General features: G+C 36.2%; 3 protein-coding genes across 3 annotated transcripts; all 3 read right to left on the bottom strand.

Moving 5' to 3' along the window:
• Positions 1-463: 463 nt before the first annotated feature.
• On the bottom strand, positions 464-2,993 carry gabarapb (GABA(A) receptor-associated protein b). The gene is made up of 4 exons (XM_057334750.1): positions 2,771-2,993; positions 1,702-1,780; positions 1,244-1,362; positions 464-1,165 (listed from the first exon to the last, which is right to left on the bottom strand). The coding sequence occupies exons 1-4, from the start codon at positions 2,858-2,860 to the stop codon at positions 1,100-1,102; spliced, it is 354 nt and encodes a 117-aa protein (XP_057190733.1). The 5' UTR covers positions 2,861-2,993; the 3' UTR covers positions 464-1,099.
• Positions 2,994-4,341: 1,348 nt separating this feature from the next.
• On the bottom strand, positions 4,342-11,486 carry ctdnep1b (CTD nuclear envelope phosphatase 1b). The gene is made up of 7 exons (XM_057336073.1): positions 10,861-11,486; positions 8,123-8,189; positions 7,785-7,903; positions 7,113-7,301; positions 6,883-6,994; positions 6,282-6,366; positions 4,342-5,846 (listed from the first exon to the last, which is right to left on the bottom strand). Exons 1-7 carry the CDS (start codon positions 10,972-10,974, stop codon positions 5,786-5,788), a joined length of 747 nt encoding a protein of 248 aa, XP_057192056.1. The 5' UTR covers positions 10,975-11,486; the 3' UTR covers positions 4,342-5,785.
• A 254-nt stretch (positions 11,487-11,740) lies between these two features.
• On the bottom strand, positions 11,741-13,895 carry elp5 (elongator acetyltransferase complex subunit 5). Its single transcript, XM_057339626.1, has 8 exons — positions 13,631-13,895; positions 13,491-13,551; positions 13,324-13,404; positions 12,965-13,176; positions 12,681-12,856; positions 12,504-12,599; positions 12,258-12,358; positions 11,741-12,137 (listed from the first exon to the last, which is right to left on the bottom strand). Exons 1-8 carry the CDS (start codon positions 13,683-13,685, stop codon positions 12,029-12,031), a joined length of 891 nt encoding a protein of 296 aa, XP_057195609.1. The 5' UTR covers positions 13,686-13,895; the 3' UTR covers positions 11,741-12,028.
• Positions 13,896-14,857: the final 962 nt, after the last annotated feature.

The following is a 14,857-nucleotide window of genomic DNA, read 5'->3' as shown; positions in this document are numbered from 1 at the left end:
TTTTATTTTGAAATTCGTCGCAAAGGGAAATCAGATGGTAACACGTCAATGTTTTAAATGGATGACGTGCTGACTTTTGCTTTTAGGCCTTTGAAGTTATTTTTATTTTGTTCCTTTAAAGATAAAAACACATAAAAGTGTATTAGCATCCATGTCTTGGTGTTGTTCCCAAACAACTAATAATATGCTCGTTATTAATTATATCTACATTTTATTTAGAAAGAACTGGCAATAGAATTTACCTTTGTGTATTTAAATCCTTGAAATTTGAGTGTTGACTAAACAATTTACATGGTAACTTCATTTGTGTTTCGGGTCGTTTATGTAAAACATAATTGATATGTACATATTAAATATTGATATGTTACACAGATGTGTATCTAACTAAAGGGTAAAGTTACCCTGGCAATTACATTGAGCACAACAATCTGAGATGTTTGAAGCAAAACGACAACAGACAAAATTGGTGTATGTCTGGTTTATATGATCTGCATCAAGGGTACCAGAATAAAGGAGGATATAATAATAAGATAAAAAAAAACTGCAAATAAAACTTGCACTTGAGATCAACAATTCAAACATAAATCAAACAATCTAATCTCTAAATACAATAATAAAAGTAATTCAACATAACAGCATATTAGAATTTGCTGAAAACAGAACACACATCTTGATTTTTCAGCGGACTGGCCAGCTAGTATTGGACTGTACATGCTAGTTACAAACCCTCAAGAATGAACAAAAATTCATTTTACAGTCAGAAATATATGAAATAAGATTATCCGGAATGGTCTGTGCATTATACATGAAAACTACTGCATATACAATGGACATTTTTCAAATGGGGAAACTACCGTGCGTGCATCAGTATTAATGGCTAAATTAAATTGTCAATGTATTGTGACACCATTGTGTGATGACCTAATATATTTTTATCATTTGTATTAAACACCAATATTGAATCCCAGACATAATAGATGTATGATACAATGAAAGCAGAAGTGCATCTGATGCTTCAGTTCTGAAAACTCTAGGCTGCCAGCATGTCTATATATTGTTTCAAAAGGAAGAAAGGAGTGCAGTTTATTTCCCTTTGGCTTTATTCTCCATACACGCTCTCATCACTGTAGGCGATGTAAAGGAAGAAGTCTTCTTCATGGTGTTCCTGTGTGTGAAATAAATGTAAGATTAACTATATGACATATATTTACAAAACATCTAAATAAAAGAGAGAGCAAAATACCTGGTATAGCTGACCCATTGTGGCAGAGGTTGGGGGAATGACGTTGTTTACGAAGAAGAAGAGCGCATCCTCGGCTCTTAGGTGGATTCGTTTTCGAATGAGAAAGTAAAACTGGCCCACTTAAAATACCAAACATAAATACAACATGAATAAAAATATCTTAATGGGTTCTTATAATGCGCGAACATAAAAATGCTCACTACAAATACTTTTTTTCCAGTAACATTGCATTTTACATTTATATTTACATTTATGCATTTGGCAGACGCTTTTATCCAAAGCGACTTACATTGCATGATACTGCACATTTGTATTTGAGTTTGTGCAATCCCTGGGATCGAACCCATGACCTTGGCGTTGCTAAAGCCATGCTATAACCACTGAGCTACAGTAAAGCATATACTTTATATTCTAATGCTGTGGATCATTGTAAATGAACTCAACAATATTCCACTTACCTGTTAAGTCAGAGGGGACGAGGTATTTCTTCTTGTCTAGGTCACCTATTCTAGCTTTAGGGGCTTTTTCCACAATGACCTAACACAGAAACAAACAAGAACATATGGTCTTATTGTTCACAGTAGGGATGGTAGTGTACAGTCTTGACAGATGAAACTGATACTGTTGGTTTACTTTATGATAAAATTCACACATTTCATGGGTGATTTTCACCCCTGAGCAAAGAGGATCTGAGAAAAGCTGTTCTATTTTTAATAATGAGGCTGCAAATGAGGAACAAGATAATGGTACAAAACAATTAATCCACTGGTCAAAAAGATGACATTTTCAAATCAGTTTGTTGTGGCATAAATGCATACATTAATGTTAATGTTTGGTCAAAAGACCATATTTATATTTAAGGTTCATGAAGCCATGTTTACAATTTTTTTAATATATTCAAAATTCCTACTTTATGTTAACAGATCAAGCTAGCATTTGTTGCAAAGCAGATATTACCATTTTGTTTCACTGGTTTGTTGTTTAAAAGATAAACTAAAGTTTGGGAACGTAAACATGTTGACTGTATATCACATTCTAGGCTATTTTAAGATACACCATAAACACCATAATCCAAACTATTTTGACACCATATAAACCAAAATAATAGTAGCAGACGTCTTTCACAACTAACGTTACTTTGGCTTAAATCTGATGAGAAATAAAACAAAACACCAAACCTACCTAACTTGCGTTACATTATTTCAAAGCAGATTAAATATAAGTTAGTGATATATGTGCGCTTAAATATAAAATTAATAAGAATAACATGACCGTCATTTTAACAATTGCCAGAGAGATCAACAAGGCCTTCGACAGTTTCGTACCTCGTATTCGAAAGCTGTTTATGTTACTGTAACTAAGGTTTATATATGAAATATAATGTCTATTTGATCACAAATTAAGTTAAAAAAATACCCCGCAGACATCACGCGTTTCAAGTTGTAACGTTACTGTGTTTTGTCGTTGAGTTTTAACGCCAGTTTATGTTTAACTGTTACACATCGCACGGGATACAAAGCGACTTACAGGAACCCTGTCTGGATACTTCTTCCTAATTTTCTCTCCCTCTGATCGTCTCTTCTCAAAAGGATGCTCTTCTTTGTATTGAAACTTCATGGTTGCTAAAAGGACCAGAAAATATTATAGATTTGTCCTGTACAAACAGAGTAACCTTAGAGATGTAATCTAGCGTGCTCCACACACAGCTGTGTTTTTCCCCTCAGTGGCGCATTAATACCGTTGCACTTTATTTACGTTATGTGTTTATATATAATAATTAAACCAAAACACGCATATACCTGGAAACCACACATTCGAAAAAACATTAGAAAACGACAATACTTATTTCTTGGTGACATGTGAATTTGTCAATATATAACTGTGGTGTGCATGTGAGTGGGGACTATTTTTTCAGGCAGCGCTCAGGTTAGTCAGTCATATGATCCTTTCCTTACACTTCCGGTACGTGACAGTGACGCATCTTTGCAACAGTGCCGCCATATTGGAAAGGGCAAGAATGTACGTTAATCACGTACAAGTGAAAAGATGAGCTGCGTTTTTTCTGGGAAAAAATAACTGCAACTGTTATATTTACAAACCGATTTCAATGCTTAATAAGATTGAGTTTTAACAATTCCTTATGAGAACAACATTTTCTGATTATAAATATGTGAATAGAGATATCACTCAATAACGTTTACATGCCTGTATAAATCCGTTGAGACATGTAACCGTTATTGTACTCTGTTACTAAAAGGAAGATAAAAACAGTTTCCTGTTCACTTGTGTTTTATAGGGCAGTCTGGCCCTCCCCAATATGGCGGAGCTGTTGACGTAAGACTCAGCCGGTCGGATTTAGTGAGAGCCCTCAGCGGTCAATGCAAGTTTATGGTGACCCAGAGGTCATGTGGTTGATATTAAACGTTTGGTTAAACTTTATATTAGGTGTCTAAATACTGGGTACTCGCATAGGAAATTCCATTTGCTGCATTGTGCTTACTGTGCAAATACATGTCGTTCTGGATAGGTTTAAAGGGCTAGTTCACTCAAAAAATTTAATTGTCATCATTTTCTCACCCTCAGGTTGTTTCAAACCTATATAAATATCGTTGTTCTTTGTTCTTTTTAACACAAAGAAAGATATTTGTAAAAATGTTAGCAATTTTCAGTAAAATATTGTATCTTTTTTTTTGTTCTGTTGAACACAAAGTGAAATATTTTTAAGAATTTAGGAAAACAAACAGTTCTGGGGCACCTTTGACTACCATTTAATTTTTCCTACTATGGCAGTGAAAGGACATGATGCTGAGTGAATGATGACAGAATTTTCATTTTTGGGTGAACTATCAATTTAAGGTCAAAAGTGTAATTACATTCAGATTCTTATATACAAGTATGTACACTGTAGTATGGTTTTATGGAAGGGCATAGTAGTTCCAAATATATGACCAAATATGTGTCACTATATTTAGTCACTATATAACGATGAAACTTCTCTTTATGGGCAACCAGCATATGCTGCAGACAAAAATACTTGTAACAACTTTCTTACCACTACAAAGATACAAAAATAACAAATGAACAGTTTATGAGAGTGACACGTTTTTATTAGTAACGTGCACAGGTCTCTGGACTTGTGTCCCAGGAAGCTGCCTTGAGACTTAACAAGTGTTAAATGTATGACAATAGTACTAACATTATCTGACAAGTGCACAGAGAAACCAACAACGCCTTAAAGTGACAGTTCATCCAAAAATGAAAATTCTGTCATCATTTACTCACCCTCATGTAATTTCATACCTGTATAAATAAGAGAAAGATATTTGGAAGAATGTTAGTAATTTTTAGTTCTGGGACATCATTGACTACCATAGTAGGAAGAATTCAATTGTAGTCAAAGGTGCTCGAGAACTCTTTGTTTTCCTAAATTCTTCAAAATATCTCATTGTGTTCAACTGAACAAAAAAATACAATATTTCTTATTATGGTAATGGACGATGTCCCAGAACTGAAAATTGCTATAATTCTGCCAAATATCTTTCTCTGTGTTCATCAGAACTAAGACATTTATGCAGATTTGAAACAAACTAAGGGTGAGTAAATGATGACAGATTATTCATTTTTGTATGAACTATCCCTTTAAGTAAAAAAGTGTGTTTGTTTGCTCAGTCAACTTTTCAATACAATGAAGTACAAGTTTTATAAATTCAAGTCTTATCATCATTACATTTTCATGAAAGAAAAAAATAACATTTGTAAAAAGGCTTCCACGTGGTAGAATTTCAGAGATCAACCACATACATTCTGTAGAGAAGAATTTGAGCGAATATCTTTAAATCTGTCATTTTGCTTTTCATACTCAATATCCTCCCTGATAAACATGATAAGTTCATTTACGGGCCGAGAATAAAAGAGGAATAAAACGCAAGAATTTGCTGCAGATCATGGAGAAAAGTTTACAACAATTTCCCCCCACATCCAAATAGGGATAGGTCTACCACACAAGTCATTAAAACCCATGTCTTCCAAGACTGTACCTCATGAACATAAACAATTAAATCTACTCCGCTGTCGGGATCCTTTTCATCGATAGTGATTCCAGTGAACTCTACTAGATGTGCAGAGTGGGCTTCATTAGCCAGTCTTTTTAAACCACCTTTAGAAGTGAGGTATGATGTCCAAAGCTTATTTTTCTTGCAGACTCCATGAAATATTTGAAAATAAAAACAGCAGGCGTCCTCATACACACTTTCCACAAACATAAACTCACGCACATAATCAGCATAGGTCACGCTGTAAGGCAGAAACTCCATTTCGACGAGGGGAAAATCTAGCCTAAAAAAGGCTTCCCGATGCCTCAACGTTTGTCTTTTCAATCAGGTTGAGAGACTATCCCATTACCGATACCCCTTAAATAAGGGATTTGCTCAGAAGTGACGAGTCAGTCTTGAGAGAGACGGGACAGGCAGATGTCACATAGGGAAGCAGTTCGAAGGGAAAGTTATATGAAAAAAAAGTTTAAGAAATCCCTCGGTCAGCTGATCACCAAAGTCGATGCTGGTGGAGATTTCTGCTCAGGACAGATCGAACGTCTGCGGTGAATCTGAAGAGAGAAACATATCAAAATGGTAGTATAGTATGCAAGTTTAAAGGTCCAGTATATGAAAATTGCAACCAACACGCCCCGCCTCGAAGCACTACAGCAGCTGACATAGGGCTAAGATTTTTCGCTTCTTTGCCGAAGGAGATAAAGTATTTACAAAACATGCTCTGTAGAGCAGTTTGTCCATTTAGGGCTACTGTAGAAACAACATGGCCAATTCCATGTATGGGGACCCGCAGGGTGTGTAGATAGAAATAACTCATTCTTAGGTAATAAAAACATAACGCTTCATTATGTAAGGTCTTTATACACCTCTGAAGACATACAGTATGTATATTATATTGCATTTCGGTCAATAGATCCACCAAATAATGACACACAGCAACTTTGAGTGTATACCATGAAAACTTTGTTTGGTTACTTCTTGATCTTTACCTTAGTGCATCTAGCATGGGCAGAAGGTTAAGAAGTGCTGTGTCGCTAGGATCACTAAACCATGACTTTATAGGTATTGCATTATCTGTGGGTCAAAAGAGAAGAGAAATTCAATATTAAAAACAATTACATAGTATAGGTGAAACAATGCTTGCATTTACAGAAAAGAGTGACACTTGATTTTAAAAGTGGTCTTTAAGTGCTTATTGGGGAAGGGTAGAAATATAAGACAGGCTAATGACATCAGCCAAAGTTATTTTACAGGCAGAGTCAGTTATAACATTTTGATGATTACCAAGACATTTGTTTTCTTTGGAATACCGTACTACACTTGATGAACCAACTACAACACAAAGTTTCCTTTTAAAATAAATATATATATATATTCCAAATTCTTACTTTTCCAAAACTTAGCAAAATCATTATTTTTAATAAAACAATTTTTACAAAATGCTGAATAAGGGTAAAATGTTCCTTTAAAACATGCTCAGAGACATCATGCTGAGAGACCAGCTGGCCACGCTGCTTGTACACAGCTTAATCCTTAGATAAACCAGAGACAAACACTACAGACTACAGTATAGGATTGTTATTTTCTTACCTGGATGACTTCGATAAGCTCCTGGCGAGTTGTCAAGAATAACTATACTTGATAAGTCATTGTGTACAACAGACAGATCTTTAATATAACTTCCTGAATCCAGTGTACAGTGCTGCAAAAGGACACAAATGAAAAAATAAATGAAATGCATTTTATTAATGATGTCTGTGTTTCTGTATTTCACAATGGCAAAAAGCTTTTACAAATAACACGATCAAAGAAGTGGTTACCTGTCTGTAGTATCTTCTTTTCAAGATTCCCTTGTTGTTGTCCAGTTTATCAGCTACTGCAGAGCCATAGATCTCCATACTAGCAGTGAACACAACTAACTCATACCACTGACTGACCACCTCCAAGAAAAAGTCAACATGCGGCCTTTTATGTACAAAAAATCTGACCGGGTGTTTGTCTATTACCACCTGAAAAAAGAAAAGGACACATTTTCTAATTTTCCAAAAGCGCATCAGAATTACAAGATTGTAAACTACACCAATCTATAAAACCATCCTTTAAGCCACTGGGTGTGTGAACTGTGAAATAATATAAAGTTGAAATAACGACTGTATTCGGAATCTGGGAGCTAACCTCCCAAATCTGATTTCGATAAACATTTTTGGTCAATTTAATTTCTGACATATACAGTTTGTAAGTTCAACATTATTTTATGGGTTTGTCTATTAGGATTTTTCCTGACTATCACTAAATACCCAAAATAAAAATTTAACTTCTATAAAAGCACCTATACTGACAAAAAATAATAATTTACGCACCTTATAAATATATTACAGACTTTCCAGGCTCAAAATCACAATTCAATAAATTCCTGATATTGTCTTACATGGCATTTAAAAAAAAGCATATTATGTTCACTTCACTCTCTATTTAAAAGCATATTTTCTTACTTTCAGGATAAAATCTGGCGGCGTGCCGGGCCGTACTGTTGGTCTAAGAACTCCATCGTGATGAGAATGGATCAGTGTCTCGTCAAGATCTAAAACTAAGATCTTTCGCTTCACGTTGTCTGAGCAGAAACACAGACACAACCGTAGACGCATTAACACATGACAAAATCTGCACATGCAATACACACAAACACACCCAACACTTTACAGCCACAAGTTCAAAAACAAAATGCTGAGCACTTAAACAGTCAACGACAATTCAGGCTCAGTTTGGGCACGGCAAAAGCTGTTCGTTATATAAATAGCATTTATTTCATGAGAAAATGAGAAATACTCACGGAGTCTATTTCTGGAGATGGGTGACAATGGTAAAATGTCATACCGCACTGTTTGATACTGGATTATCTAGAACAGGAAGGAAAGAAAACAAGAAACAGTCAGTAGTTAGTACACCAAATGCACAACACATGCAATATATACCTGAAGACATTGGCTGCATCCGAAATAGCATACTTCCTTACTATATAGTAGGCAAAAAGCAGTAGGCGAACGAATAGAATGTCCGAATCGTCAGTATTCATAAAAGAGTAGGCGAGAAATACCCGGGTGGTCGTGGACTATTTCTCACGAGATTTGGACGTGCGTATACTAATGTTGCGTCCGAATACGCCTACTTACCTACTATGTAGTAGGAGAAAACAGTAGTTGAACAGAGCAGTATGTCCGAACCGTCAGTATTCATAAAACAGTAGGCGAGAAATTCCCGGATGGCTTACTGGTTACGCCCAGATTCTGTAAGCACTCAGCGACGGATACTTGAGATGCTCTATATCCCATGAGCCCCCCGGGACAGAATACCATGCACAGCCTGCAAAACAGTCTCAGCCGACTTTCATGTACAATTATACATGTTGTTAATTATTGTAAAGCTAACGTAACATTAACATTGACCTTGCTTTGTTCTTAAATTGACGGTGCTTTATATTGTCCATAGTTTTAATTCATATACGAAGCATTAATATTGAGCTTATTTTCAGCAGTTTATTTACATTTGTGTTTTATATTTATATTTGCCCTTACAATATTATATATTGCTTAAATGTTTTTTTAACACGCAGATATAACAAAATATATGAATTATACACAAGATCATTATAACTAGGTGGTTTAAACGGATACACTTTGGCGCAATTCAACTTTCTAATCACCTTTCATAAACTAATTTATTTACGAATAAATTACGTTTTCCAAACGAAAAATGAAGAGACTTGTAAAAATTGTGTCGTTTTATGGACAAGGAAAGAAAAGAACAGATGAGGAGGAAGTGAAAGTAAAACATACTTGGCACATAAAAAACGTCACAGAAGATATTTTCTCAGGTTGTTTTTAATACTACAATAGAATGTATATTAGAGCAACATGGGTGTATCTACGTTAGAGACATCAACCAAAAAGGCAGAATACAGACAAAAGAATAATTAACAGCAGTTTACAGTCAATAAGCATTTTTCTGTTACAAAAAGAACATTCCACTGGCATAATCATTCTTCACAATGGTAAGTGTGAATGAGCCTGTTATTGCCTGAAATTTAACTGCGAAAACACATCGCAAAATCCCAAAGCTGCCGTATTCCTTTTAATCTGGCCCACACTGCACCTCATACTCTTACACTATTTTTTAAACCATTCATTAACAAAAAGGAATATAACAAATATATGTCTACGTTACGAAGTCGAAATTATACTGACTTATTTCTCATGAACTATTAGACATTACATTTATGAATTTGACATGATTCTACGAAAGCGACTTATTCAGTAGCCACATTCTATGCATTACAGACATTCTTTGTTATTGAACACATCACCTAAAAGCTGTATAACAAATGAATATTCAGTAGTAACGAGCTCAAAAATCACTACAGAGTACTGACAATACAAGTAGTTCCCTAGTCAGTACTGAAACATTGAGAACAACTTGTTCATGGTTCGATAACAGGAGAGGGCTTCATTTTGTGGATTTTACTCACAATATAACGAACTGAAACATTGCACAAAAACAGTAAATGGTTAACGAAAACAAGCAGGTGTACACCCAACTCACAGACCAATATTACAGTGAGCTTAAACTCAAATCACTTTCCCTTTCAGCGGTCCGAGACCCCTCCGCCTCAGCCCTGAGCCCACAGCTCACAATATGGATACTCTTCCTCTCTTTCTCCAAATCCCTCTCTTCTGAGCTATCTTTAGTTCAACCAGCTGTCCAGAAGTGTCAGCGGAACATAGAAGAGCACAGCCCAGTAAAACTGGCAGGGTGACTTTGAACAGGAGGCTGTGTATTCCCAACTCATTTTAGGCCTGCATAAGAATGCATTCACGCTGGTTCCAGACCCAACCGCACTGCATGAGTGTAAAACATGTCAAATGAAGTGCTCACTACTTTGCCACTTAAATCAACACCCCATTCAAGTAATGCTTTCATAATTGCAGCCCAATGACCATCTTAAAGATTATTATACAACTGGCTTACCAAACCCTGTCCTGCACAGATGGATTATAGCCTGTTTTCATAGCCTAAGTGTTTACATGCACTGAGCTGATGCATGCCACTCGTTTATTAGCTAGTTAAGGAATACAACGAGCTTCTCGGTTTATCCTACTTGTATATTACATTATTGATTTAATATGAAATAAATTATATCTTAAAGCCCCAAAAGACCGGTCTTAAGAGTTAAACGTGCTTTGTTTGCAAGGAGTCTTTGTACTTTACTACATACGTTGTTGTTATTACCAACCAAAACATTTGCCAGACATACATCTGCAACGAATTAGTTTTCACAAAATAAAAATGAATGCAGATTCAATCATGAAATATTACTTATCAACATCAGCAGCCAGCTGATATTTGTAATAAATTCATCTCGAATCTGTCATCATTACAAGACCTGGTTTTGACAGCTCAGGCAGGCAGGTGTCTGCTCCCCTTCATACACCTGCATGACAGTTCAGTGCGCATGTCACGCAAAAGTTTCTCTTTTGAAAAGTAAAGCAGTACAAACATTAGGGTCACACTCACCGTTCTGATATGTTTCCTGAGGATGTATAAGAAGAAGCTCCATATTCTGGAAGTGACGCCGAGAAAAGTGCGTACACCGAGCAGACACTGTCGAGTCTTTAGCATGTCAACCATCACACCAGAGTCCGTGGGGCGTGTTTTATACAACAATACAACAACGAGCACTATACACACACCTGTAGAAACAAGATCCTGCCAAACATTCACAACTTCACACGCCGGAGAGCGTCCCGAGCACCTGTTAAAAATAAACGTCTAGGAGGGTCTAAAAGTGCAGAGATTAAAAAGTGCGCGTGTAAAATAACACTCGGTGAAGGTGTTTGTCTTCAGAGAGGTGCTTCTATATTTCCAGGTCTGTTAAGTCTTCAAACGATCGTTGGCTAATTAGATGGTCAAACAGACTGGCTAACGTTAAATGTAACGTTACCGCTGGAGTGTCGGACAAATGTATTCGCTCTCCCAAAGGCCAAGAGAAGTCCGACTGCCACTCTCCTGCGACATTAAGATCACCACGAGCTTTCCTGACGCTTTAGAAAAGCTTCTGAAAGAAAACGCGTGCAAATTCTTACCGCTCACAACAGTTTAAAGCCAATACGGTAGAGCAGTACGAGCCGCCATCGTTTCTATGTCGTCACTTCCGGGGAGGGGAGTAAAGTTTGTGTTCACGTGGCCGTGGAGAAATATGTTTCTTGTACACATTTTTATCCGTTGTGTTGGTATGTTTCATGTTACTAAAAGTATAAATTGTAAGGTATTAAGTATATAACTACATTATTTCACAGAAGCTTTGTGAATCACGTCATGTTCTTTTATTTTATCGATCATAAAATAAGAACTACTTCATTTTATAATAACGGCACACAGTTTTTTACTTAAAAAAATATTTTTTATTTAAGGTGAAACATTTCTTGTTTTTTTAATTATGTGAAAATAAGCATGAAAACAACTAAGAATTTCTATAGAACTCATATTTCTAATGAAAAATATGATACTCAGTTTAAAACTACAGTCCGTTGCATGCTTAAGAATTTCATACCCATCATCACAAATATGTTCATCATATTCTGGTATCATGACCATTTTAAAGTATACAATAAATCATGTCCTTCGTGCCATGAAATGTAGCTGATATATGGCACTGTCACACAAGGATCTGAGCCGTCCTCATTTACACATCAAGATCATCATCTGGATCCTCTTCATCGAAGTCATCATTAGCATCAGGCTCGTACGTGATCCTTCCGGAGCCAGGGGTCGGCCTCAGGAGAGCTGACTTTCTGCGAGTTAGTAAAACAAAAGAAATTTGAAACATCAAGATCAGTTAAGCAAATAGCAATTCATTATTTCGAACTTTAACTTTACAATGTTTTTATAGAAGTGGAATAGAGGTCTCTTACTTTTCCTGGCTAAATACAAATGGCAGTGCCACCTTCTCCTTGGCTTCCTTTTCCTTCTTAGACAGGCGAAGATTAAAGGTCAAGTTTGATGTTGGGTCAGCCTGCTCATACCACACACACACAAAAGCAGTTGACATCATTAAAATATTAAATAAACACATTTAGCATATATATGTATATACCCAGAGACCCACTATGATCAACTGTATATAAACTGTGGCAAAAATTTAAGCGAAATTTGCTCACCTTGGGTTTGTCTGGCTCTGTCTGTACATGCCCAGGTTGATGGGGTCGTGTCTGTACAGAGAGGGCTGCATCCTCTGACATATCAAAGTACTCTTCCTAGTAATACACATCGAACAAATTCTTCAAAGAAGTTCATAGAACAATCATTTAAATCGTTTATGTAGATTCACGTCTCACCTCTTGCATAAGTTTGCCTGACTTTGTTCGTCGTGTGGTCTTAGCCACACCACAGTGCTCATTGTTTGCAGGTGCCACAGAGATAACAGCATTGGCTAAGTGGCAAACACTCTCTACAACACCTTGCAAATGCAAGTCTGAATGCAGGAGGCCAACAATTGTTTTTACAACTCCAACTGGTGGCCAATGGAAAAAGAATAAACATCAACACAACAGCTCAACTGGTGATAAGAGACAACCAAGTACGCCAATATTGAAAAGAGTTTCTGGGGTCATCCTTTCACCTTTCTTGAGCTCTTGAAGTCTCTGACAGATGACAACAGGTTGATGATGCCTTAAAACGAATGAGAGAGAGTCAACAATAAGCACTGACGCTTTGTTATACGGTGTGTTTTGGACAAGCCGAGTTATGTCACGAGTAGTGAACTGCTGAACCGTGAATGAGGATTTGCAAGTCCAGCCAAGGGGATCAGGATGACCCTTATGAAAATGAATCCTTAATACACAAAAACAGATGAGAAGAATTAGATCTTTTAGAGACAGCAAACAGTTAACCATGACAGTTTTCAACTAAAGAACTTTCTGTGGTTCAATTGTTCAAATTGTCAAATGCATAAAAGGTGAAGAATCAAGATTTACTCACTTTTGCACACAGCTGCTGTCCAAGCCAGCACGCAATTCCGCTTCAGAGGTCTCGAATCCCATGACATGCACGTCCTCGCCCCTTTAAATGATGAAAGGAAAGGCTATAGCTAAATATTATGGAAAATCAATCGAACATAATGCCGTGTGTTGTAAATAAGGACTTGCCTTTTTAAAGCAGCATTAATAAAACACTTCAAGATTTCCCGACCGGAGTATTTGACAGTATCTAAAAGAATCAACATCCATTATGGACAGTTTTGATGAAGTTTATTAAATCAGTTGATGTTAAAAACGAATAAGGTTACCTTCAATTACTATGAAGCCCCCAGACTCTGTTCCATGTACAATATTTAACAGCATGGCTTAGAAGTGGATGCTAACAGCTAAATAGCTTCTCGTTAAAATAAATAACTTATTTGGCTATCTGCTGCCCGTACCTTACAAAAGCTCGCGGCTTGATTAAATCGTGTCAACGTTGGAGTAGACAAATGTCAAATCTTTAAAGTTATGGTGATACATAGGCATCAAATGATGAACGAAGCTTTTCCATGCGTCTGGCCAAAGAGAAAACTCAATTTCCCACAAATACAAGCGGCCAATCAAACGACGCTCCTGTTCTTCTTTTTTTCTTCTTCCATTAATAGCTGTGCGCAAGATTAAAAGTTGCAATGCTACCACCTTCCGTTACATGGCGTAGGAGCTTATAGCTGTTTTAGATATAACATTCAATTCTTATTAAATTAGGAGTGGGTGTATGGGCACGATTGTCAGTTTACCATATCGGCAATGCTTATTTTGTTCTAGCATCTTATAATGAAGGCAATACAATACGAAATATACAATATGACGTTTAGAAAATTTGTGTCAGAAGTAAAATTGTTTTTCTAGCAGTTTATGTTTACTTATATCTTTAAAAAATAAGGTTTTAATGGCAAGGTAGCTCTCAGGATTTGTTTCTTTGTGCTGAAGGGTATTTCTCTAAAATGTCAAGTTGGAAATTGTCACGTGTTTTATATCTACATTAACATTTGATAATTTTGCAGACGTTTTTAAGTGACTTAAAATGTGATTATTCATCAAGAGCCTGGAGTAGCCGAGAAAACTATAAGGGATGTCAAACTAGATTTGTATAGTGTTACAAAAGATCAATAAACTGTAGCTTTTTTCCCGGTGTAACATACTGGTTTAGCAATAAATCTCAGAATTATAAAAAAACAGCAGTGCTCTCTTTTTTTGCACTGTCATGATCCCACAAGGGTTGTTCCATGCATTATCAATATAAACAATTGACATTAAAAGGAGACATTTAAAGGATATGGCTTATTTAACAGCTTTTTTCTTAAGCTATTAGTATTACAACATAGCACTGTATGCCAACAGCGCACATACAGTGCATATGTGTATCAAAGTAAGAAATCTAAGCATTTCAAAATCATTTCCGTTTAGGATAAATTGCATGTTTAAGACAGAATAACAGGTTTTCTCATAACCGAACTGAAATCTTTGATTTTTCTGTATCTTTAAAAACAGTG

Source organism: Triplophysa rosa, linkage group LG1, assembly GCF_024868665.1.
Source record: "Triplophysa rosa linkage group LG1, Trosa_1v2, whole genome shotgun sequence".
Lineage (NCBI taxonomy): Eukaryota > Metazoa > Chordata > Actinopteri > Cypriniformes > Nemacheilidae > Triplophysa > Triplophysa rosa.
The sequence above is the reverse complement of the archived record's forward strand: the minus strand, read 5'-3'. Positions and strand labels throughout refer to the sequence as shown.